The sequence below is a fragment of the Asterias amurensis genome, chromosome 11 (genome assembly GCF_032118995.1).
Source record: "Asterias amurensis chromosome 11, ASM3211899v1".
Lineage (NCBI taxonomy): Eukaryota > Metazoa > Echinodermata > Asteroidea > Forcipulatida > Asteriidae > Asterias > Asterias amurensis.
The window spans coordinates 19,579,239-19,602,623 of NC_092658.1; the positions used below are offsets into that span (position 1 = coordinate 19,579,239).

Consider the following 23,385-nt stretch of genomic DNA (forward strand, 5'->3'; position numbering starts at 1 on the left):
ACGCTCACCATTCTGGTGGTCAATAGGTTTACGTGTAAACGCTGCGCCGCCTAAAATGCGCACTTCTCTGCTGAGCAACGCACAATGACGTTGCCCACCAATATGGCACATGCAAGATTATTCTGATGATGACGTCAGGTGAATTGGGTTAATACCCCAAGTTAGAGTTCAACAACCCCCTGGTCACAAATGGGCAACACTTTTACACTGTTTGACCTTTATCAGGCTTTAAAATCTGTCTTGAAAATAATTATTTTTGAGGGCAAACGTCTGTTTTCTCTTTTTTAAAGGACATCTACTAACAAAGTGCATTGTACACAAGTTAAAGGCACTAGACACTGTTGATAATTACTCAAAGTAATTTTGAGCATAAAAACTTACTTGGTAACGAGCAAAGGAGAGCTGTTGATAGTATATAACACATTGAGAAAAACGGCTCCCTCTGAATTGATTTTGAGACTTCAGGCTGAGGTCTCAAATTAAAGCATCTGAAAGTACACTAAATTTTGTGACAAGGGTGTTTTTTCTACCTATACTTACTCCCAACTTCGACAACCAATGGAGTTCATATTAACAAGTTTATTATTTTATGCATGTAGAGCTACACCAAGACAATTACCAAAGGTGTCCAGTACCTTTAGAAGTGAGGTTAGAGATTTGTATTTTTTCCCATTTTCCGTTGGGACTCTTATCTATCTGAAACTAATAATAATAAGAGACATTTATATAGCGCTCTTACACGAGGTACCACAGCGCTTTATGCATGTAGAGCTACACCAAGTGAGAAGACAATAACCAAAGGTGTCCAGTACCTTTAAAAAGAAGGTACACGTTTGGTAATTACTCAGAACCAGTATTAGCTTAAAACTGACTTGGTAACGAGCATTGGAGAGCTGTTGATAATATAAAACATTGTCAGAAATGGGTCCCTGTGAAGTAGCATAGATTTTGAGAAAGAGGTTATTTCTCACTAAAATAATAAAAGACTTCTAGCCAGAAGTCTTTTATTCCTATCTGAAAGCACACTCATTCGCCCAACAAGGGTGTTTTTTCTCTCATCGTTTTCTCGCAACTCTGATGACCAATTGAGCTTAAATTTTCACAGGCTTGTTATTAAATTTATGCTTATGGTTGGATGCACCAAGTGAGAAGTCTGGTCTTTGACAATTACCCAAGGTGTCCAGTACCTTTAAAAGTGAGGTGGATCACACAACTCAATTTGACTCTGTAGCCTCTTGTAGAGGAGCTTTGCCCATCCCTGCACCTCAAATCTATTTCCAGGAAAACTGTTAAGCCCTCTGGAAATTATCTGTAATTCAGAGATTCTCTGTCGATACTAATTTTACACGTGACTCCTCGACTGCTACAGACACGGAGAGATCAAGGCTGGCTGTGTTAATACTGAGTGGTTGTGCAGTCTGAGAGGTTGGGAGATCGTAGGACCTATTGGGATGAAGCACGGGTACTTTACAGGCACGGCAACAGCAGATCCGTTTAAGGTAAGGGGCGACCGCTGCTCGGACCTCTTCACGTCGAGCACAGAACATGACAAAGACGACCACACCCTACCACAAACAATATCGACATACATATGAATTTGTAATTATATAGTTTTTATATTGATTGTGTATACTTGTATTTGGCCAGTGGATGTCACGTTTCTATGGTTTTTAACATGGACAATAAATAAATCTATTCTATCTATCTATTCTATATTTACTTCTGCAATATGACTAAATAAAGTGGCGGGCTTCCAAGAGCAGTTCGCCCACCCAACGACTTTAGTAGAGTGTAAGCGCCTTTTCACATGAGGCAACTTGGAGGCAACCAATTGCGATGCATGCAAATGGAACACTTTGGTAGCACATTTTTGGAGTAATTTTTCAAATAGTAGCCTTACAATCCCAAAGAAACATAGGTGAATATTTCAATTTGATTGCCTTTCCTTCACGAACATAGCCTTGTATCAGTTGCATGCAAATTAGTTTGCGCATTTTGATATGTTCATAAAAACTTGAATTTGTTTTAAGTTTTGTACACATTGTGTTCTCCCTGTTTTATGTATGGAATACAGCCCAAATAAACCAAATAATTTAAGAAACAATACAATGAACAGACCTGCAAGGAGTTAAACAGACAGAAGAGGAGCTGGAAGGCAAAAGTTGCCCCTTCAATGGCCAGAAACCCAAAGCACCAAGTTAAGCCCATGAGGGCTGAGATTCCCACAGCATTCTGGAGACGTTTGGTTATTTGCTCTGACCGAGATGCCTCTTTGACCTGGAGGAGACTGCGCATGACCAGGATGAAAGTGATGACGTTGTGGAGAAGGATGAGAGCAATTGGGGTGATGAGACCGAGGTTCATGGCCAGACCAGAAGAGATGAAACAACTACAATCAAAATAAAAGTAATGATTGTGTTGTAAAACAGCTCTAATTAATTGTACTTTATTCAATAACAGACCCAGAGGTAGACCGGGGAAACGATGGCTGGAAGATATCAAGCACTTCTGTGAAGAGGCTGACATACCATCAGTGGCAGCAGCAGGACATCTAGCAAGGAACAGAGACCTATGAAGACTCATAGTTGGGAAGCAAATCTCCGGGACCTACCTCGGGAGGACGGCTATGATGATGATACTTCAATAACACTCACAGGTTGTCAAACTACTCTAGCATTACATGAACCTACAAAGCTTCAGGCAAGTACGAGGTACAAGTTTCTGTACTCGACGTCTCATTGTTGAATTGAAAAAATTCTAGAGGAATATTTTAAAATCCCATTTTAAATTCCGGTCCTAGTAGAAAGTTAGTATTTCATAGGTATCGCTATTACAAAACTTACTAATCATCATGCTTGTAGGATTCTGTCGCTGCTGCCAAAGTTGCGGTCAGGACAATCAGTGGAGATCCTTTAAAAAATAAGAGCAGTGTGAATTAATAGTAGGAGCAATGCAGGTGTTCCACAAGGTGTTTTTTTAGGCCCATCAATATAAATTCCATGCAAGTTCTGATGGTGTCGAGCCCATGTATCGTGTTATGAATAGCAAGTTGTGCAGAATTATTCAACTCTGAGGAGATCCTTTAAAAAATAAAAAACAGTGTGAATTAATGGTAGGAGTAATGCTAGTGTTCCACAAGGTTTTATTTAGGCCCATCATGATATTTACTGCATGTGCTGATGATGTGCCCAAATGTATCGTATCATGAGTGGCAAGTTATGCAGAATGATTCAACTCCTCTAAAAAGACCCTTATACCGATGCTAAGTTAGGACTGGCTCAGCGCCTTTGCCAAAAAAGAAAAGATGTGTCCAACCAGTCCTATGTTATGTGAAATCAATTCATGTTTTAGAGCTTTACCCCAAGCAAGGAGTCCAGCTTTGATCATGTATCGTGGCGTGTCCTCTGGGAACACCTTGACGGTGCTGACATACATATTCCTGGCTTCAACAGCCATCCACATCATGGTGGTCAGAGTCAAGTAGTGAATCAGAGCTCCAACAAATACACACCATCCTCCAGAACCCTGCAGATGAGATTAGAGAATAATGAACTGCACGTTCCCTTATCAATTGGTCGTCGAAGTTGCGAGAAAATGATGAAAGAAAACTTGAGCACCCTTGTTGGACAAATTTGTGTGCTTTCAGAAAGGAATAAAAGACTTCTAGCTAGAAGTCTCTTAATATTTTGGTGAAAAATTACCTTTTTCTCAAACACTATTATAATAATAATACCATTTATATAGCGCCTTTTCCTAAGGTTACAAAGCGCTCAGAGAATGACAGGAAAAAAACAAAAAAAGGGAATGCAATCAAAAACCAAGAGGAAAACCACGCCTGCGTCATTTAGCCAAGAAAGTCCCGCGAAAAGCCGGTCTCTCTTTGACCGCAGGCCAAGCAATGTTTTATACTATCAACAGCTCTCCAATGCTCGTTACCAAGTAGTCAGTTCTTAAGTTAATATTTGTTTTGAGTAATTACCAACCATGTACCTTCCCTTTAAGCCAACAGTGACTTTGCATTTCATTATCGTTACACTTACCCTTCCATTGTCAATGCCAGCCAGGAACACGATGTACAGCATCAACAAGGAGAAACAAAAATGGATGAAAATCTGACGAGATTTGCCGGTGCGTAGCATGCTGGATGGAAAATCAATCATCAGCTATTAACATACAATGTTTGTTTGTTTGTTTGTTTGTTTGTTTGTTTGTTTGTTTGTTTCTTTCTTTCTTTCTGTCCAGTCTCCAATACAATTTGAATGTAAAAAGGATGGCTTCACTGTCGAGGGTTACACAAGTGAGTAAATAAAGCCTATTTTAGAAATAGGTGGAAGATTAGATGTTCTGGTGGGTCAGCTGATATTTCTCTACATCCATTCTTCAGTCTTGTTGACAAGAGCGGTCTTGCAACCAGTGCCAACCCCACAGACTTACCTTATAGACAAATAAATTACCAATGTAATAGCGAGAGCTGCGACTGATAGAGCACCTCCTACTTGGCTGATGAGATCAAGTGCTGGGGTGAAGGAGAGACCATCATCTCTACGTTTCTGACCCTTCACATCCTGCGCAAAGAAAAAAGTAGAAATCTGTTTGACTGTTTCCCGGTCTAACCATTGTAACATTACGATTCAGCGCCTTGTATCCTTTGGCAACTTTGCACTTTATAAATACAGCTGTTAAAAATGTTCATTGAAACTTCAACATGTATTGCAGTGAAACCTCAACATGTACCTCATTGAAACCTCAACATGTATCACAGTGAAACCTCAACACGTACCTCATTGAAACTTCAACATGTATCACAGTGAAACCTCAACACGTACCTCATTGAAACTTCAACATGCATCGCAGTGAAACCTCAACATGTACCTCATTGAAACCTCAACATGTATCGCAGTGAAACCTCAACACGTACCTCATTGAAACCTCAACATGTATCGCAGTGAAACCTCAACACGTACCTCATTGAAACCTCAACATGTACCTCATTGAAACTTCAACATGTATCGCAGTGAAACCTCAACATGTACCTCATTGAAACTTCAACATGTATCGCAGTGAAACCTCAACATGTACCTCATTGAAACCTCAACATGTATCGCAGTGAAACCTCAACACGTACCTCATTGAAACCTCAACATGTATCACAGTGAAACCTCAACACGTACCTCATTGAAACTTCAACATGCATCGCAGTGAAACCTCAACACGTACCTCATTGAAACCTCAACATGTATTGCAGTGAAACCTCAACATGTACCTCATTGAAACTTCAACATGTATCGCAGTGAAACCTCAACATGTACCTCATTGAAACCTCAACATGTATCGCAGTGAAACCTCAACACGTACCTCATTGAAACCTCAACATGTATCACAGTGAAACCTCAACACGTACCTCATTGAAACTTCAACATGTATCGCAGTGAAACCTCAACACGTACCTCATTGAAACCTCAACATGTATCGCAGTGAAACCTCAACACGTACCTCATTGAAACCTCAACATGTATCACAGTGAAACCTCAACACGTACCTCATTGAAACTTCAACATGTTTCGCAGTGAAACCTCAACACATACCTCATTGAAACATCAACATGTATCGCAGTGAAACCTCAACACGTACCTCATTGAAACTTCAACATGTATCGCAGTGAAACCTCAACATGTACCTCATTGAAACTTCAACATGTATCGCAGTGAAACCTCAACATGTACCTCATTGAAACTTCAACATGTATCGCAGTGAAACCTCAACATGTACCTCATTGAAACCTCAACATGTATTGCAGTGAAACCTCAACACGTACCTCATTGAAACTTCAACATGTTTCGCAGTGAAACCTCAACACATACCTCATTGAAACATCAACATGTATCGCAGTGAAACCTCAACACGTACCTCATTGAAACTTCAACATATATCGCAGTGAAACCTCAACATGTACCTCATTGAAACTTCAACATGTATCGCAGTGAAACCTCAACACGTACCTCATTGAAACCTCAACATGTATCACAGTGAAACCTCAACACGTACCTCATTGAAACTTCAACATGTATCGCAGTGAAACCTCAACATGTACCTCATTGAAACTTCAACATGCATCGCAGTGAAACCTCAACACGTACCTCATTGAAACCTCAACATGTATCGCAGTGAAACCTCAACAAGTACCTCATTGAAACCTCAACATGTATCACAGTGAAACCTCAACACGTACCTCATTGAAACTTCAACATGCATCGCAGTGAAACCTCAACACGTACCTCATTGAAACCTCAACATGTATTGCAGTGAAACCTCAACACGTACCTCATTAAAACTTCAACATGTTTCGCAGTGAAACCTCAACACATACCTCATTGAAACATCAACATGTATCGCAGTGAAACCTCAACACATACCTCATTGAAACTTCAACATGTATCGCAGTGAAACCTCAACATGTACCTCATTGAAACTTCAACATGTATCGCAGTGAAACCTCAACACGTACCTCATTGAAACCTCAACATGTATCGCAGTGAAACCTCAACACATACCTCATTGAAATCTCAACATGTATCATAGTGAAACCTCAACACATACCTCATTGAATCCTGAACACATGCCTCCTTGAAACCTCAACACTTACCTTGGTGACACCTCAACATGTACCTACGTGACCCCTTAACAAGTAACTCCTCAAAACCTCAGCATGTACTTGTAATCTCAACATGTACAATCCAACTACTCTTAAAATAAAAACTTGTAATAATTTTAGCAAAATGAAATTAATATGCTAAAAACGGGCTCGTAAATATAGTTAATGTATGTAAAGTGTTCCAGGGTCTTGGAGAGAGTTACATACCACAAGTATGGCGAAGTTAGTAGCATGGTCACAATCACATGACACTTTGGCATCGGTCAGCTCAGCAAGCTGACAGCCCTCTGTGGACCAGAAACCAGACTCCTCACCAAATTCCCAGAACACACATTTGATTGTGTCAACGTCTTCTTGGGATACACTGGGTAGAATCTATAACATGTATAATAGTGAGATCACAAAACAATCATCTCGACAGGCATTATATACTTAATGCAAAGTAGACCTTGATCCCTACGAGTGTCAGTCAGTACCCTATTCATATTAAAGGGTTTAGTTGATACATTTTGTAAATTTTTGGCCTTGACACACAGTGGATGAAGATGTATGTAATATAATTCACCTGTAGAAGTTTCAACTTCATTAGTAGTCATATTTTTAGGAAAAAAAGTGAAAATCACACAGCAATTTATTTCAGGAGAGTTCCATAATTCCCTTGTACATGTACTAAAAGAGTTTTGGTGGAAGTGTTCTGCTCATTTCTCAAGAACTACAGCACCTCAGAAAGTAATATTTGAAGGGAAGCTTTCTACCATCATTATCTTTAAACCGTGTAAGTTTAATGTAAATCTGTGGAGTTTTGTGTCGCACAAAAAGTAACCAAACCATTCGACATGGATTTTTTTTACAGTTAAACTTTAGATTACTATTTTTGTAAATATATTTCAAACAGAGCTATAACAGATGGTCTTACCTTGAAGTCAATGACCACTGGATCAGTGAGGTTTTTAAGCTCCATACCTTCTACTGCCAGTGAAACGATGGACCCAGCGACTTTTGTTGTCACGTTGTTTGTGCCATTCGAACCCTCCGTAACTCCAGTCTGGAACAATGTGTCATCAGCGTAGACTATGAAACTTGCTTGTAGTGATGTTGTGCTGTTTCCTGCTGCCAATTGTTTTATTTTAAATTTTTATTTGTAACTGGGGTGGTGCAACCAAAGGAATAACATAAATGTGGGAAGGTTCTACTAGTTATTGGCACACTGGTAATAAGCGCAATGTTCGACTGGCAGAGTAGGGGTGTAATGGAAACCACAGAACCTAGCTAGCATAAGTGGGTCAGCAAGACATCTGGAAGCCTGCTATCAAAGAACAGATAGCTCACTTTATCAGAGGGTTAGATCTGGGTAGGTCTGAAAAAGTCAGTACAAATTTGTCTACAAAGTACTTGTATACAAATGCAAAGTATTTTCGGCCCTTAGAAAACTACACAATTCTGGGGCCTGATGACAACCCCCTCCCTTCCCCCTTAGATGTGTGAATTGTCCGGTCTACTACATATTTAAATAATACTTTTTGACTCCCCCGTCAGGGCATTGCATTGTTTTACAATTTAGTTTACCAATATATATTTGGTTTGCGCTAACACCATGTGTGTATCTGTTTGCCAGGTAGAGTTTGTTCTTTAGGCGCATTGTCAAAATGTCCAAGCTGTTCCATTCCGCGTGCATTCTGCGAGAGTCCGCGGATTTTTGTAACAAAAGAACCCGTAGAAACCGGGCATGTCCACGGCCACGACGGCTCATGTACATGTCAATATGAATACTCCGGGGGCTCCGCGGAGTGACTGGTCGGCCATTGTAAGGTCCAGCTTATGAGCTGACCGGCCGAACCACGGAGGAATGTAGGTGGTTAACAATGGTTTTACCTTTGCAGATTAAAAAGCAAAGTAAGGGTGGATGTGTAACTAAAAAACATTTCCTCCAATGTGTGATTTTTAAGACTTGGTTGGGCCTACATAACCAAAACATGAATTTAAAAATGGTTGGCTTTATTCCCAGCTTCGACTGACAAAAAGTCCAGGCTACGTGCAAACTCCGCTCGAAGTGGGTCAGAGTATCCAGGGGACAATTTTAACTGTTCGTTCTTACTTTCCAAGCAGATAACATTAGTTTCTTATTTATAAAATCCCAAGTCACCGTCACCATTAAACAAATCTACACACCTGTGCGAGTGTGTCTCCATGTCAAAACAACCAGATAGTCTGGTTTGTCCAATGTCTGAGGGGGAGGAAACCACAGTTTCAGAGACCGGTGTTTCTATTGGCTGTGGGATTTCCATATAGCGCGTACAAATGTTTTCATTGGTCGATTTTGCCCTACTGCCAGTGCAGCATATTGTATTCAACATCATGGAAGAAAACATTTAGCATCGTTTTTCTTGCGGGAAAATTGATTAAATGTGAATGGTTTCAAGTTAAAAACCGATTGGATCGCATTTGCGATGCACTTTTTACAATTGCATACCAAATCATCAAAATTGCATCACAAATTGCGATGTGATACAGGCGAAATCGTTCCCTGATTATCACAAGTGCTGGATGGTGTAATTGTCTTGTCGGTGCGGCCTGTCCGCTTCCAGGAGGATGGTATTCGTGAGTAGAAAGTGTATTGTTCTGGAAGAGCACGGCCGGTCCGTGTCCAAGCCACTGATTTTCATGACCTGAAAATACAACTTGTTTATTCATGAGACTTATTGTTGTACTAACAATAGCGCCCGGCAAGGATAGCTCATTAACTTCGCCGCGCTTCAACGCACCTGGCCGTTCTTCCGCGGACTGACCGAGGTCCTTAGCAACGGCGGTATTTGCTGTCCAGTCCGCAGACTGTCAGCGGAGGAACGCCCGGGACGTTTTGACAAGGCGCCTTAAGAGAACTGTCTTTATTCTAGTACCACGTTGTAGATGTTTGGGAGTTAGGGAGACTTCTCAGTTCTGAAAAGAACTGTCCTGCTTTTTAACTATTACCAGGGCGGATGGTATAGAAAACAGGTTGGGACTACTACTTTAGCTTATAGGTTCGTGATTAACTGTACTACCGCGGAGTCAGGAGTCAAGAACAAACTCTACCTGGCAAGTAGATACACACATGATGTTACCGCAAATACATTGATACCTCACCATGCATGCAATGCCTCAAATCCTTCATTGTAGTTCTGATTCTGGTGAATTACTGCACAATCTCCACATATCGGGATGTGTACACGTGCAGGTGTACACGTGTGTGCAGGTGTAGTTTTACCAGCTCTTAATCCAAAGGCACATTACTCAAAGCGTGTGTATGGTATCATCAACCAGCTTTGAATCAAGATAGTTTGCATAGTCTTGGCAATATACGTACAGGAATAAATACTGGCATTCTCTAACAACTTGTTTGCTGTACTGGTGTTTGCAAAAACCCAATTTTTTTTTCACTGGCTAAACAAAACTTATGTTGGTTTTCTGTACTCAATGTTTCTATTATTACCTTGTCGTAGCAAGTAAATGATGTTCGCTGGTAACTTAATCGATGCAACAACATCATTTGGTATTTCACTGACATTCGTGAATGTTTTGATCTCAGTCCCATCTAGAGAGCCCTCTTGTGGTGACCTCGAGCCAGCTGTCTCCTGTTGTACTGATGCAAAGCTGAACCCATTACTTGCGTCTATGGGGTCAATACTCACTGCCTCGACATGGATGGTATCCTGTTGTATGCTGACCTTTCCTTCTTGCTGAAGGGTCAGGGAAACTTGAGCCTCAACTGACTGGATGATAGCCGAGGAGCTCTTACTGTCTGGGGAATCTTGCGTCTCTTTGGCGTTCATAATGACATTAGAGACTGTCTCGATCACAGCATCAGTCACCTGATTGTGTAAAGCCAAACAAGATTTATACTCAGTGCGTGAACTGCTGAGTTTCTAGAGATCATACGGTCTGATGGTTATGGTATTTGCTGCAGTGATAATAAGACATAAAACGAGCATGGGGAACATTTTAGAAATAAAATTGAACGATTCAAAGTTTGGCAAGAGGCGGACAAGACAGTGCATTATAGAGAGACAAGTCTTCACTCTAACCTCTGGATCCCCAGATCCTGCACTGACAATGTTTTCCAAAACCTGTGAAATCGCTTCCACGTCACTTTCGCTGGATGAAGAATTTGAAGAAGTCTGATTGACAAGAAACTCGGCCACTTCTTCTGCATTTCCTTCCGTCACATCAACCTGCCAAAATGAAAAATTTATGTTTGAGACAACAAATTCTGACAACAAAAATCTCATAAAACTCTGCAATGTTTTCATGTTTTCATTTAGCTTACTATACAATTCCAATAGTTCACCAAACCTTACATCAACGATATCTTCAACGGTAACAGTCTTCATTGCTTCACCGCAGCTTTGAATCTCGTGTTCCTTCCAATAGAAATACTGAGGGGGAGGTGCTGTTGAACAGTTTCTTGTGGCTCTTGGAAATCCAGCTGTGAATATTTTACAAAAATTATTCTTAAGAAATTAATTTTCATTATATCACACACACTCTCTTTAGAAAAAAATGTTAACTACTTTGAAAAGAAATTGGAGAAACGGTGATCGTAAAGGAAAATCTACTGGGAGATTCCCTGTGTGGCAGGAAGTTCCGTCCCCCGTACGGTGATCTGTTTACAAACTTCTTCTGATCATGTGCCCTCTTTTATGAACCATGCTCCTACAGCTAATGTTTATTACCCATAAGAGGGACAAAATCACCGGCGTACAGAATTCCCTGTGATTCCAGCAGGATCCAGAAGGAATCCGACTGGGAATCCTGCCGAGTTCCCAGCAAAATTCCGGCAGGACTTGGCGGAATTTTTTGCAGGATCCAGGCGAGATCCTAGAGGAATTACAGTTTTGTTTTCTGAGGGGGAAGCACTTATTGAACTGGACAGAAATGTTCTTATTAATGTTGTCATTCACTTTATTATCACAACACTTGCTCCAAGTTAAAATTTGTTTGTAATTATTGTTCACACAAACCATTCGTCGTAGTGAGCGGGCATCTCTCGATGGACTCTGCAATTAAACCAGCCATCGTCACCGGCCAGAACAGGGTACCAAGCACCGCATCTTCGGTGACTTCTGGTGCACACTGACCTATATTAATAATAATAACAATGAACCATTTTTGTTGAGCGCATATATCACAATCACAGAGAAGTCCCTATGCGCTTTGAGAAGAAAACAAAAGAGAATATTGGAGTGGTGCATGAAAGGAAACGTTCAATGTTGAGCTCTCAAAAAAAAACAAGAATATACATATATAGATGCTCTGAAAACAACACAAATGCTCAGCAAAGGTAAAAATGCTTTCATGATTTCTTTTTTTTATATTCTATTCTATTCTCCAACTTTTTTTTCATTATCCGTCACTTTTGCCCGACAAAACACCTGAAAACAAAGTCTTTAAACCACAGTCCTTCCGGTAAACAGTATTGTCCAAGGGCCCACACTTCGTGTATCACAACTTATATATAAAATAACAAACTTGTGAAAATGTAGGCTCAATCGGTCATCGGAGTCAGGATAAAATAACGTGAAAACCCACCCTTGTTTCCGCACGTTTCATCGTGTCATGACATGTGTTTAAAATTAATCCGTAATTCTCGCTATCGAGAATTGATAATTGTTTTAATGTTTTCTCAAAAAGTAAAGCATTTCATGGACTAATATTTCAAGAGAAGTCTTTCACCATTGCCTTCTGTAAACCCTGTAAGTTATTTGTAAATCTGTGAGCTTTTATTTTTTCTTCTGTTCCGAAAGTGTATAATGGCTTTGAGGCAGTGGACACTGTTGGTATAATTAAAGTTTAGAATTTGATGTCTCGAAATCATGCATTTTCTTTCATTATTATCTCGCAACTTTGATGACCAATTGAGCTAAAATTTTCACAGGTTTATTTTATACTTATGTTGAGATACACCAAGTGACTTGTCTTTGACAATTACCAAAAGTGTCGAGTGTCTTTAATGTTATTTATGCATTGTCTTTATATTCAACATGTTGGACAGAAGCCTCAGTCTTCTATAGTATGCAATAGACATTTGTCTTTTTCTAAAGGTTGCACAACAAATTTCCCATGTACGCTGTATACTTACCAATCACAAGAAATTCTAAAGAACACTGCAAGACCAGATTGTACATTCCAAACCATTGATGGTACGTCACCCTCTGTTTACCAATAGAAAATTCACCCCCAGAAACGGCAGTTGATGTAAGGTTTGTCTCGTCCCAGCCAGTAAGATCCGGTTCCAACCAGTTGACTCTAGTCGAAGTGAGCCCAGGATCCACCACGACTGAAAAGGTTGTTTGGCAAACCAGATCTACAACTGTTTGTAAGGAAGATCCAATTAAAAATTTACATTTAAAACCCCACAAAAAAACTGTTATTGATAGATTTGAACAAGTCTCTCTCATGTTTCTTGTTTACGGGTTGATAGACTGAATGCATACATTGTTTGCCACACAAAAATTGATTTCTTGAATGCAGCGTTTCCACGTACAGACCTAAAGAATGACCAAGTGAACAATATTTTCAAGACAGAACAAATTGAAGAAGGCAAATAACAAATACAAATAGCAATAACAATAGCAAAAATATCATCAGATTGCAATGCACCTGTGATTGTGACGGTGAAGTTACAGAAGTTGTGATTCACAGACGGGTCTGTTCCATTGTACATCACCTTGGTATCTCCAACTGAGAAAGTTCCGTATCCATCTTGATGACATTCATCGGAGACGGTTGCTGAGCAACCAAACACCACATCAACAGACTGACCAGAGTTATCAGTGAAGACTGGAGGGGCCCATGAATGAGGTACCGGAATGGTTGACACGGCAGGAATTATCGCATCATCAGGGCAGCCATTGATACCAGGAGGCTCGTCATCTAAATATGTTAAAGAGAGCAAATCAAGAAAGTGCATTCTAACAACACATTTCTTTGAACAACTAATAACATAATAATATGCAGTTATTAAGACATTTGTTGTAAGGATTACTGTGCACTAGGCGAAAGTTATCAGAGAAAGTTGGAAGGATCCATGAGTGGGGAACTGGAATGGTTGACTGGAATTCTAAAGATCAATATTTCCTAACAAGAAGTTGAAAACAAAGAAGAGAATACAACTGTTTTATAATTGTGAGTGATTGGCTGAGATATTGCAACTAGGGTTTGCTTAGAGCAGCCACAAGCGCCTGGTCTCTCACCCAGGTTCTCATGTACTTCCTAAGTTGTGTGTGATGGGCGAAGATGTTGCAAATGTGGTTTACTCTGAGCGGACACAAACCCCTGGTCGCTCAAACTGGTTCTCGGCTGTGGATGGTGGTGGCTCAACATGGGTTAGCTCTAGAGGTCACATATCCCAAAGTCCCTCGATCCTGGTCCCGACGTCTAGTACACCCGCCGGGGTTGGGTTGTTGGACTGGCAGTGCCTTCACCAACATCCGTCATGTACTTCCTAAGTTGTGTGTGATGGGCGAAGATGTTGCAAATGTGGTTTACTCTGAGCGGACAAAAACCCCTGGTCGCTCAAACTGGTTCTCGGCTGTGGATGGTGGTGGCTCAACATGGGTTAGCTCTAGAGGTCACATATCCCAAAGTCCCTCGATCCTGGTCCCGACGTCTAGTACACCCGCCGGGGTTGGGTTGTTGGACTGGCAGTGCCTTCACCAACATCCGTCATGTACTTCCTAAGTTGTGTGTGATGGGCGAAGATGTTGCAAATGTGGTTTACTCTGAGCGGACAAAAACCCCTGGTCGCTCAAACTGGTTCTCGGCTGTGGATGGTGGTGGCTCAACATGGGTTAGCTCTAGAGGTCACATATCCCAAAGTCCCTCGAATCCTGGTACCAACGTCTAGTACACCCGCCGGGGTTGGGTTGTTGGACTGGCAGTGCCTTCACCAACATCCGTCTGGCCCTGGTATTGCTTCAAGCGATTTAAATGGACCACTTTGGCTTTGTCCTGTCGAGATTTCTGGATCCTGTACAGGTGACCTGGTCCAGATGCGCTACTGCTTAGGGCCAATCCCACCAACAGTGAAGTTTTGGTGTACGACAGATCTACTTGCTAGGTTCGGTGTATTAGAGCCACACTGGTTGACCAAGCTCATACCCTGTTTTGTTGTGCATCTGCTGGAAAAGCAACTAGTGTGTGAAAGGGCACCGGACAGGGATACGCACGACTGCCCCCTCATGAGACAGCATGACCCTGAACGGGGCCGCAGCTCCAGAGAATTGAACTGTGGGTACCAGGGCGTTTTGAGTGGTACTGACGTAGCCCAATCATGTTCATTCTAGATATATACTCAGGGAAATGATATTGGTGCCTGAAACCCCAAACCCATCTGATCTATCAGCAGCTACTACAACACATAACATAAGGGGCAAAGCTTACCAACAACATCAACTTCAAAAGAGCATGTCAGAACCAGATTGTTGATTCCAAACCACTGCTGATATGTCACTCTCTGTGAACCGATTGGAAATGCCTCTCCAGAAATGGCAGTCGATGTGAAGCTTGTCTCATCCCATCCGGTTAGATCCGGTTCTTGCCAGTTGACTCTGGCTGTACTCGAGCCAGGATCAGTTGAGATCGTCACATTCAACGGGCAGACTAGATCAACCTCTGTATATAAGGAAACAAAGAGGGAGACTGCCATGATTGGTAGAGTAGCACAGTTGAGCGCCAATACAAGGTCACAATATTGATTTGTCTAACTTTCATTTACTAACAGATTTGACTTGGTTTGGCCATAAATATAATTTTTAACATCTTAGAAAGGAAAAAAAAACATTTAGGTTTAAAAAATTATCCCTTTTGAGGGCTAGCTTGATTTGGGGTCTTTCAAGTAATATGGGTGTTTGAACAGTCTGATGCATGGTCTAAGCAAATAAAAGTAATAAAAACTTAATAGATTAAAAAACATAATACATTCAAGGCACCTGTGACTGTGACGGTGAAGTTACAGAAATACTGATTTCCAGACGTGTCTGTTCCAATGTACATCACCTCCGTATCTCCAACTGAGAAAGTTCCATATCCATCTTCTTGTTGACAATCACTGTCAATGGTTGCTGAGCAATCAAACTCCACATCAACAGGCCAACTATTATTTAGGAAGACTGGAGGGATCCATGAATAAAGCACCGGATTGGTTGATCTTGTAGGAAGTATGACGTCGTCAGGGCAACCTTGAATGGAAAGAAAATTCAATAGCTATATGTAAGACGGATTTTAACAATAACTGTTAAACTATTGATATACTGAACTTTGCAACTGTCACACGAATTGTATCTTCTTTCGAAGCTGCATCAAGATAGAACCAGAAAGTTTTGAAATAAGACTTACCAAAGATCGTGCTGTTGGATAAGCTGAAGAGCCAGCGCCCTCTTGTGCCGATATTTGTACGCTCGTCGATGTTTACAATGTCGCTTGTCAGTGAACCAGCTACACTGTGGTAGGTGTCACCATCGCCAGCATTGTATCCAACCTTGAAAGTATAAATCAGACAAAAGATTGTATCAATAACAATTAGGCCACTTTAATATCGATTAAAGTTGTTGACGACAGTGCTGGTCGGTGCGAGGGATGCATTTGAAATATGAAATATTATTTAATTATTATTTTTGTTATTATTGTACAGTTTTATTTGTTTACAGTTTTGTTCATTAATTATTATTAATTTATAACATTTTTCAAAATAGAATTATCTCTCTGGAATTTCCTCTTATTAGTTACTAATACTGTCTTAGAGCCCGAAGTGCAGTGTAAACAATTAAAGATGCCATGTCAGATTTTTGGCCGATTTGACCCCAAAACTTTGATTTAAAATTCAATAGGTATTTTGATGTGGGTCGAGAAAGTTACAAGCTTTCATTTGAGCCATTGCTCGAATAAGTCAATTATTTGTAGCAGTGCAATAAAGTGCTCAAAATTAGTTTTTGTCGGGATCCCGACAATATATCACGTGACCGATTCTTATGTGTTTTATAAGAAACGTTTTTAAAAATTTTCATGGTTCCTGACCATTAAAAGTAGAAGTTAAACTTGTTTTCGTTAGAGCTGGTGATACTCTTTGAAATACCATTCACTAAAAAATATATTTTTTAATGTTTGGGGCCAAAAATCTGACATAGCATCTTTAAACCAAGAGGGCACAGTAACAAGAGGGCGCTGTTCAATGCCGACCACCCATGTGATTAAGTATACAGATGACACTACCCTGACTGGTAAAATCTTCTCTAACGATGAAAACCCACAACCGTAAAGAAATTGTAGACAATTTTGTACATTGTTGTAATCCAAACTATTCAATTCCCAACGTCTGGGATACAAGGGGTGACATACCTGTGCCAAAGGTTGATTCCATGTTATCTCTTTGTAATTATAAATCACAAAAGACTGTGCACCATCCGTCAGTAAAACAGCTTGGAATGTATTAATCTGCATTTGGGAAAGAAAAGGTACTTTGGTAAGATACATTTGGAATTTATACAAATAATTGGGAGATAAAAGTATATTTAGCACTTAATAGCAGCTCAACATGCTGGGCTACTGGTGGGTCAATCTTTCTTTTTATAGAAAGAACAAAGAGAGTAAACCCAGAACTGGGGCGCTGGTGTCTTTTAGCCCCCTTGTTGGGCTGTTATGGCTTTCTTTTATAATGTAATGGCGACTATGATCAGACATGTCAGATGATAAGCTTGATGTTAAAAGAGAGCCATAGCAGCCCAACAATGTGTGCTACTGTACTCCTTACAGCGCCCAAGTTATGGGTCTACCAAAAGAGTACGTTAATTTTGTCTTACTATGGTTATGTCGTTGGAATCGAAGGCTGGAACTTTGTACCAAGTTGCTATTAACATCCACGATGCTCTGAAACCAAACTGGTCACTTCCTTGTCTGACAACCGCCTCTCCACTGTCAAATATAACCTCATTGTCAGAGGTCCGAACATATGGACGGTACGTCACATTACCAGTTATTCTTATGTCGATATCGCTCCAAAAAACTGCAAGAATTGGAATAGCCCATGGAAAGTGTATAGGAGTAAACTCGGACCTGCCTTCTCCAAATGAAATTAAGCCATTGGTGGACACCTTATAGAAAAAAAAGAGACACAGCAAAAATGTTAGAATTTACGAGTCATAGTTTACCCAGATTTCAGGTGTGGAGGCTACAATTTCCATCCATATCCCGATGGTTGTCATTGCGCAGTCTGCGCTCCAGCTGGGCCTGGAGTTTTAAAACAACATTAAAATTAAGCGCGGGGGAACAAGGGGACCTGAGGATGTTTAGTTACTTCACGTGGCCCACACACTTTGGCTGGGATTGTTGTTGGCTGGCCGAGATTGTTGTAGCTCTCTAAAAGTATATTTACTATTGTTCATTTTTGTTATGAATGTCGGGAAATGGAATTTACCCTCAAATATTTTATAGAATTACTAAATCTTTGCTTTTAAAAGATCAAGTTCATTACAGAACTTCATCCAAAAACCTCACAAAAAGAGTACAAAAACTGCTGACCAAAAGTTATTATACAGTCGTTTGACCAGTTCTGGATCACTTTTTGAATTCACATTGTTTTTTGTTGCAATCTCTTTGATATCTTAAACAAAAAAGTTTATCAGTTTACTTAAACATGACATAAAACTCACCAAGTATTCACTGACAAAAAAATATTAGTTCTTTTGAAGAGGCTTTAAGAAAAGTATCGTCACCGGTTTGACCAGTTCAGGATCAGTTGAATCTATTCTGAATCAGTAGAGTGCCCTTTATTGCAAACCCATACTCCCATTCATAAAACTGTCTCTCAAGGACACGAAACTTCAGAGGTGTGTTGGCATGGACTTGGACTTCCTTTCTTTAGTGAATGTCATGCAAGTGTCTTCAATAGCAGCGCAAAAACCCAGCGACAAAACCACAAAACAACAGCAAAGGCAAATGAAAAAGTGAAGCGATCCTTAGAAGCATTATTGACCCCTCCAAGTTTAATTTTCTCACAAAATAAAATCTACAAGAATTCGTTGAAGTAATGTTTCTCAAAATCATCTAAATAAACTTTCTACTGCAGTAGTATGATTTTACCATACTTAGTAAGTTAGTGCGGCACCGTTTGAAGCAATGAGATGTTGAGTGATCCCGAACTGGTCAAGGGTAAGTTGCCCCCCCAAAGAAGATTTTGATAACTTCGTCTCCTCAAAGAAACAAGATGACTGCACAGTATTTACAGGAATGTTTTTTTACACATTCTTATCATTTTACATCTTATAAATATTTTTTGCCCCTGCACTCCAATTCTAAAGGTAAGAAGTTTTAACAGTGTTTTTCAACCAACATTTTTAAACAAAAAAATGATAAATTTCGCAGACAACCTTCAGGAAAACAGCCATAACTTTTTTGGTGATGATGTTTGGCACCTTATTTTGGGTTTGTTGGTTTAATGGGTGTTAATCTTCACATTTATCAACAGAAATTGGTAATAATGAGAAGTGATATAATTATTTGGTTATTGCAAAGTTGAAGTGATCCCGAACCGGTCAATGATCCCGAACTGGTCAAATGACTACATTGTATCCACATGTTTCCACAAGGGTAACATAAATATATAATATTCTAATACAAAGTGACCACCTGAAGGCAGGTTAAATCATAATGATTTCTAAACAAACACACTACTTAGAGGCTTTTTCCATATGTTCCCATCAGGGTGACTTAAATGCATGGAAATACAGAGTGACAAGCTTGTTAGAACAATTTCTATGTAAACTCATTGTTTTAAGGGAGTTTCAGAGAAAACCCACTTCCTTATTGCTATATATTCTCTTGGTCGATTGGAAAGGTTTAGTGTCCCTCAAGGACTGCTAGTCCTGAGCCATGGCCTTTACAGTGACTTTGTGGGTCAAGTTGAGGTAAATTGATACAAGGAGAAATTCCTCTGTCAGCGATTAGTAGTGACCAATGGCAAACATCCAATTCAAACTTACTTGTATACATATTCAGTGAACTTTTAAACTAACCAATCGGAGATTGGTCTAGCGTCAGTGACTAGTAAAGTTAGGGGTTTAAAAGGCGATGCACAGAGGAGCAGGAGTGATTCCGAATTGACGAGCACAGTTGGTGAATTGAAACCTGTGAGATGGAAGATTTTGGTCATCATAGCCATAGCTCAGGGTGAGTTTTTGATCTAAGATGTTTTAAGTTGTAGTTTTAACAGTTAGTAATTTTGGAGTCGATATTTTATTGTACTGATTTTTTTTTTTTTTTAATGCGAGTTAATTCTAGTACAAGTGTATAACGCTTCCTCAAGAAACTTGTGTTCAATCCAAATATCTAGAATATTGTGACTGTGATAACGTTAACCTTTCTTACAATAAGGAGAAACAATGTTGGGTTTTACTGAGATGGAACTGATTGTTTTTGTTGCCTCATGCTTCAATTGTATCTAGAGTTACTCCATTTTATTCTTATATAGCTTCCATATCAGCCTGAGTATGGACGCGTTGATAATGATGTGTTAAAAAGAGAAGCATTGGCTGAAAGTGTTCAGGTTAGCTTCTAACTTCTTGTATTAACTTGATTATTCATATTTTTGTCTTGCATTTCTTCTAATTTAAAGTGGTTTACAGTCAAACTCTACTTTTAGAGAAATAGTTTTGATTGAGATATGTTAAATCAAATTACTTTATTTTGTGGTAATAATGTTGTTAATGTTTATTGTATCACACTGCACCATAGTTCAAAGAGTTGTAACTATTAGCATCACAATGTTTTTATGTTGGCCTTGTGCATGTTGTAATGCATAAATCCATATGTGAGTCCTGGATTTTGATGACAAGGACGAAGCTCTAACAACTATCCAACATTGTTAGTAATTTGTCATGATAAATAAAAGTGACTGTTTTATGGTTTGTTTTGATTCTCAGTGAAGGTTGTTCACAAAGTGACCTTTGAACTACTGGTGTACTGTGTTTAGCTCAGTTTATGATAATGTAATAATGATGTGTATTCTAAACCCTTGTTTTCTATTTTACTCTCTATTTACAGGGGTCTGTTTTCTGTTTGAGTTTGTTTTCTATATTAAGTTGTTGTGAATATCGTCTGCGTTTCTAGTTCAGATCCAAGTCAGGTCTGTATCGGTTTGAGTCTATTTGAATAAAGTCTTAGAACAGTAGTAAGTCAGAACAACTCTTTTGTGTGCATCTGTAGAGTCGTATTGAGTTTACCCGTTGAAACCCTGTGTGAAACCACACTAAACCAATAATCCGAGGTTTGATTATTATACGACATGAAAATAAAAAAAGTAACGATGATTACCTTTTGGGAATGATCTTATGAGGATAATAAAAACTAAAAGTTATTAAACAAATTAATTTACTTTTAATTTAATTTCAATCACAAAAACAAAAAAATTGCCACTTACATACAAAGAAGAGAAACTCTGACCAAAGAAAGGAACGGATATCGGCGGGGTTATCACGTCTGAATAAACGTCATCACTACGTGACACTGATATGTCTCCCAATCCAAATGGAAATAAGATATCTGAAAAGAGGACAGAAGTTACAAGTGAGAGATGTTGTCTTCAACCTAGTTTGTTTTCAGGGCTTCACAAAGTTGTTTACATTGAAATTATGAAAGCGCCCTCTATATACTATGAGCGGTGAGACTTTAGGCCCTTTTCGAAACCACGGCTTTAGCTTTGGATTCGGCTTGAGGCTTCGTTCTCTCGTCTGAAACCCTGGAGGCGTATACCCAAAGCACGCGCAATTTAATAATTGTCAAAACAACCCGAAACAGCCAATACAACCAGCCGGGCCAGGCTAGCCTGAGCCGAATCCAAAGCCAAAATTAATGCAGTCAAATTTCGAAAAGGGCCTGCGTTTTTGTGAGAGGTGAGAGAGTAAAAGTATGACCAGTTTTACTATTAAAGGCAGTGGACACTATTGGTAATTACTCAAAATAATTATTTGCATAAAACCTTACTTGGTGACGAGTAATGGGGAGAGGTTGATGGTATAAAACATTGTTAGAAACCGCTCCCTCTGAAGTGCCATAGTTTTGGAGAAAGAAGTAATTTTCTGCGAATTTGATTTCGAGACCTCAAGCATGTCAAGTTTAGAACTTGAGGTCTCGAAATCAACCATCTAAACGCACACAACTTCGTGTGACAAGGGTGTTTTCTTCTTTCATTATTATCTCGCAACTTTGATGACTGATTGAGCTCAAATTTTCACAGGTTTGTTATTTTATGCATATGTTGAGACACACCAACTGTGAAGGCTAGTCTTTGACAATTACCAATAGTGTCCACTGCCTTTAATCTCTGATGAAATCAAGATTTTTTTTATTATCCAATTTTTAATAAAGATCACTTAAAACAACAAGTCTAAAGCGCTACCTTGTGAAACCTGAAACAATATTTTACCATAGAGAGGTTGATAAACTTATTCTCCCACCGTCTCAACACTCTGGAACTACTACCTGTCAAGAGAAAAGAGGGGCGCTAAACAGAATTAGTCTCTTGTGAGAGGTCCACAACCATCGCGCCAACTAGCCCGACTAGCAAACAAGCCGTGTAGGACTACAGTGCCAGTGCTCCCCGTCAAAAAATGATTTGGTCCAGAGAATGGAAAAGGTTCGAGAAATGCAGAGAGCATCTCAAAACAATAGTTTTCTGGCGATGGCAAAGGATTGGGACTTAAGTCAAGTTTAGCCACAGGCTGGGGATGATGACGAGGACTCTTCCTCAGATACAGAGTCCCGTAAAACCAGGAAATGCTTTGAATTATTTGTCACTCAAAAACTGTTGAATCTAGGACCTGAATCAAGCAAGCATAGGCCTTTACATCAGGTTGGTGGGATATGCAGTAGGTCTACCCACCGCCACAACCTCACTTGAATTATGTATGGATTTGATGTTATTATTGTGAAAATACCGTGACAGTTTCTGGGCTGTTTTCTGTAAAAGATTGACACCCGTATTCATCTGAAACTATAGAGCTCTGGATAGGATATCGCAGGATCTTGACATGATGGCGCCGCCTTCCAGAGCTCCGTGTTTAGTGAGAAATTTAAAAGTGGTTGAGACAATCTGCAAGTTAAAAACTATCGAAAGCTTCTTAAGTCTTGTAACCAAAAGTTTGACTTGCATAAGAGTAGAAATGTTTACCTGCCCTGGCCACGATTCGTAGTAATTGTCACCATGACCAGTATTCTCACTAGATGTGTCACAACATAATAGTGAAATGTTTGGCTCAATTGGTCATTGAAGTTGCAAGAATAAAAATGGGGGGAAAAAGAACACCCTTGTTTGCACAAGTTATTTGTGTGCTTTTAGGTGCCTGAAGTCTTTCTCAGATTCAAAACATTTCAGTGAGAATTTACCTCTTTTTCAAAAACTACGTTACTTCATCAGGAGTCGTTTTTCACAAGCGGCTCTTTGACCACATCAACTCTCCATTACTGCTCGTTACAAGAAAAAAGTTTTCATGCTAATACTTTGAGTAATAATTACCAAACCTGTCCAGTGCCCTTGGATGTAGTAATTTCTCGTTGGTCAGGAGGCACTTTGTAAACTCAACCATTCGGTACATACGTAAGGGCGTCAAAATGACTTACCGTCTCCTTGTTGGGCGTTCACTGCAGAGATGACACATAGGCCTATTGCCACCACAACTTGGATCTGTAAGAGTCGTGTCATTTCTCCT

At 39.8% G+C, this 23,385-nt stretch overlaps 1 protein-coding gene across 2 annotated transcripts; it reads right to left on the bottom strand.

Moving 5' to 3' along the window:
• Nucleotides 1-800: 800 nt before the first annotated feature.
• LOC139944024 (uncharacterized) lies at nt 801-23,385 on the bottom strand. 2 transcript variants are annotated; one of them, XM_071940962.1, is made up of 21 exons: nt 23,297-23,385; nt 21,099-21,220; nt 17,485-17,775; nt 17,024-17,119; nt 16,025-16,166; nt 15,619-15,867; nt 15,071-15,301; nt 13,289-13,561; nt 12,768-12,998; nt 11,650-11,766; nt 10,987-11,114; nt 10,714-10,860; nt 10,122-10,500; nt 7,569-7,759; nt 6,860-7,027; nt 4,435-4,565; nt 4,041-4,140; nt 3,360-3,525; nt 2,844-2,910; nt 2,119-2,389; nt 801-1,565 (listed from the first exon to the last, which is right to left on the bottom strand). In XM_071940962.1, exons 1-21 carry the CDS (start codon nt 23,376-23,378, stop codon nt 1,317-1,319), a joined length of 3,831 nt encoding a protein of 1,276 aa, XP_071797063.1. In that variant the 5' UTR covers nt 23,379-23,385; the 3' UTR covers nt 801-1,316. The 2 variants fall into 2 exon arrangements, with proteins under 2 accessions (XP_071797063.1, XP_071797062.1); XM_071940961.1 differs by having other exon boundaries at nt 7,569-7,762.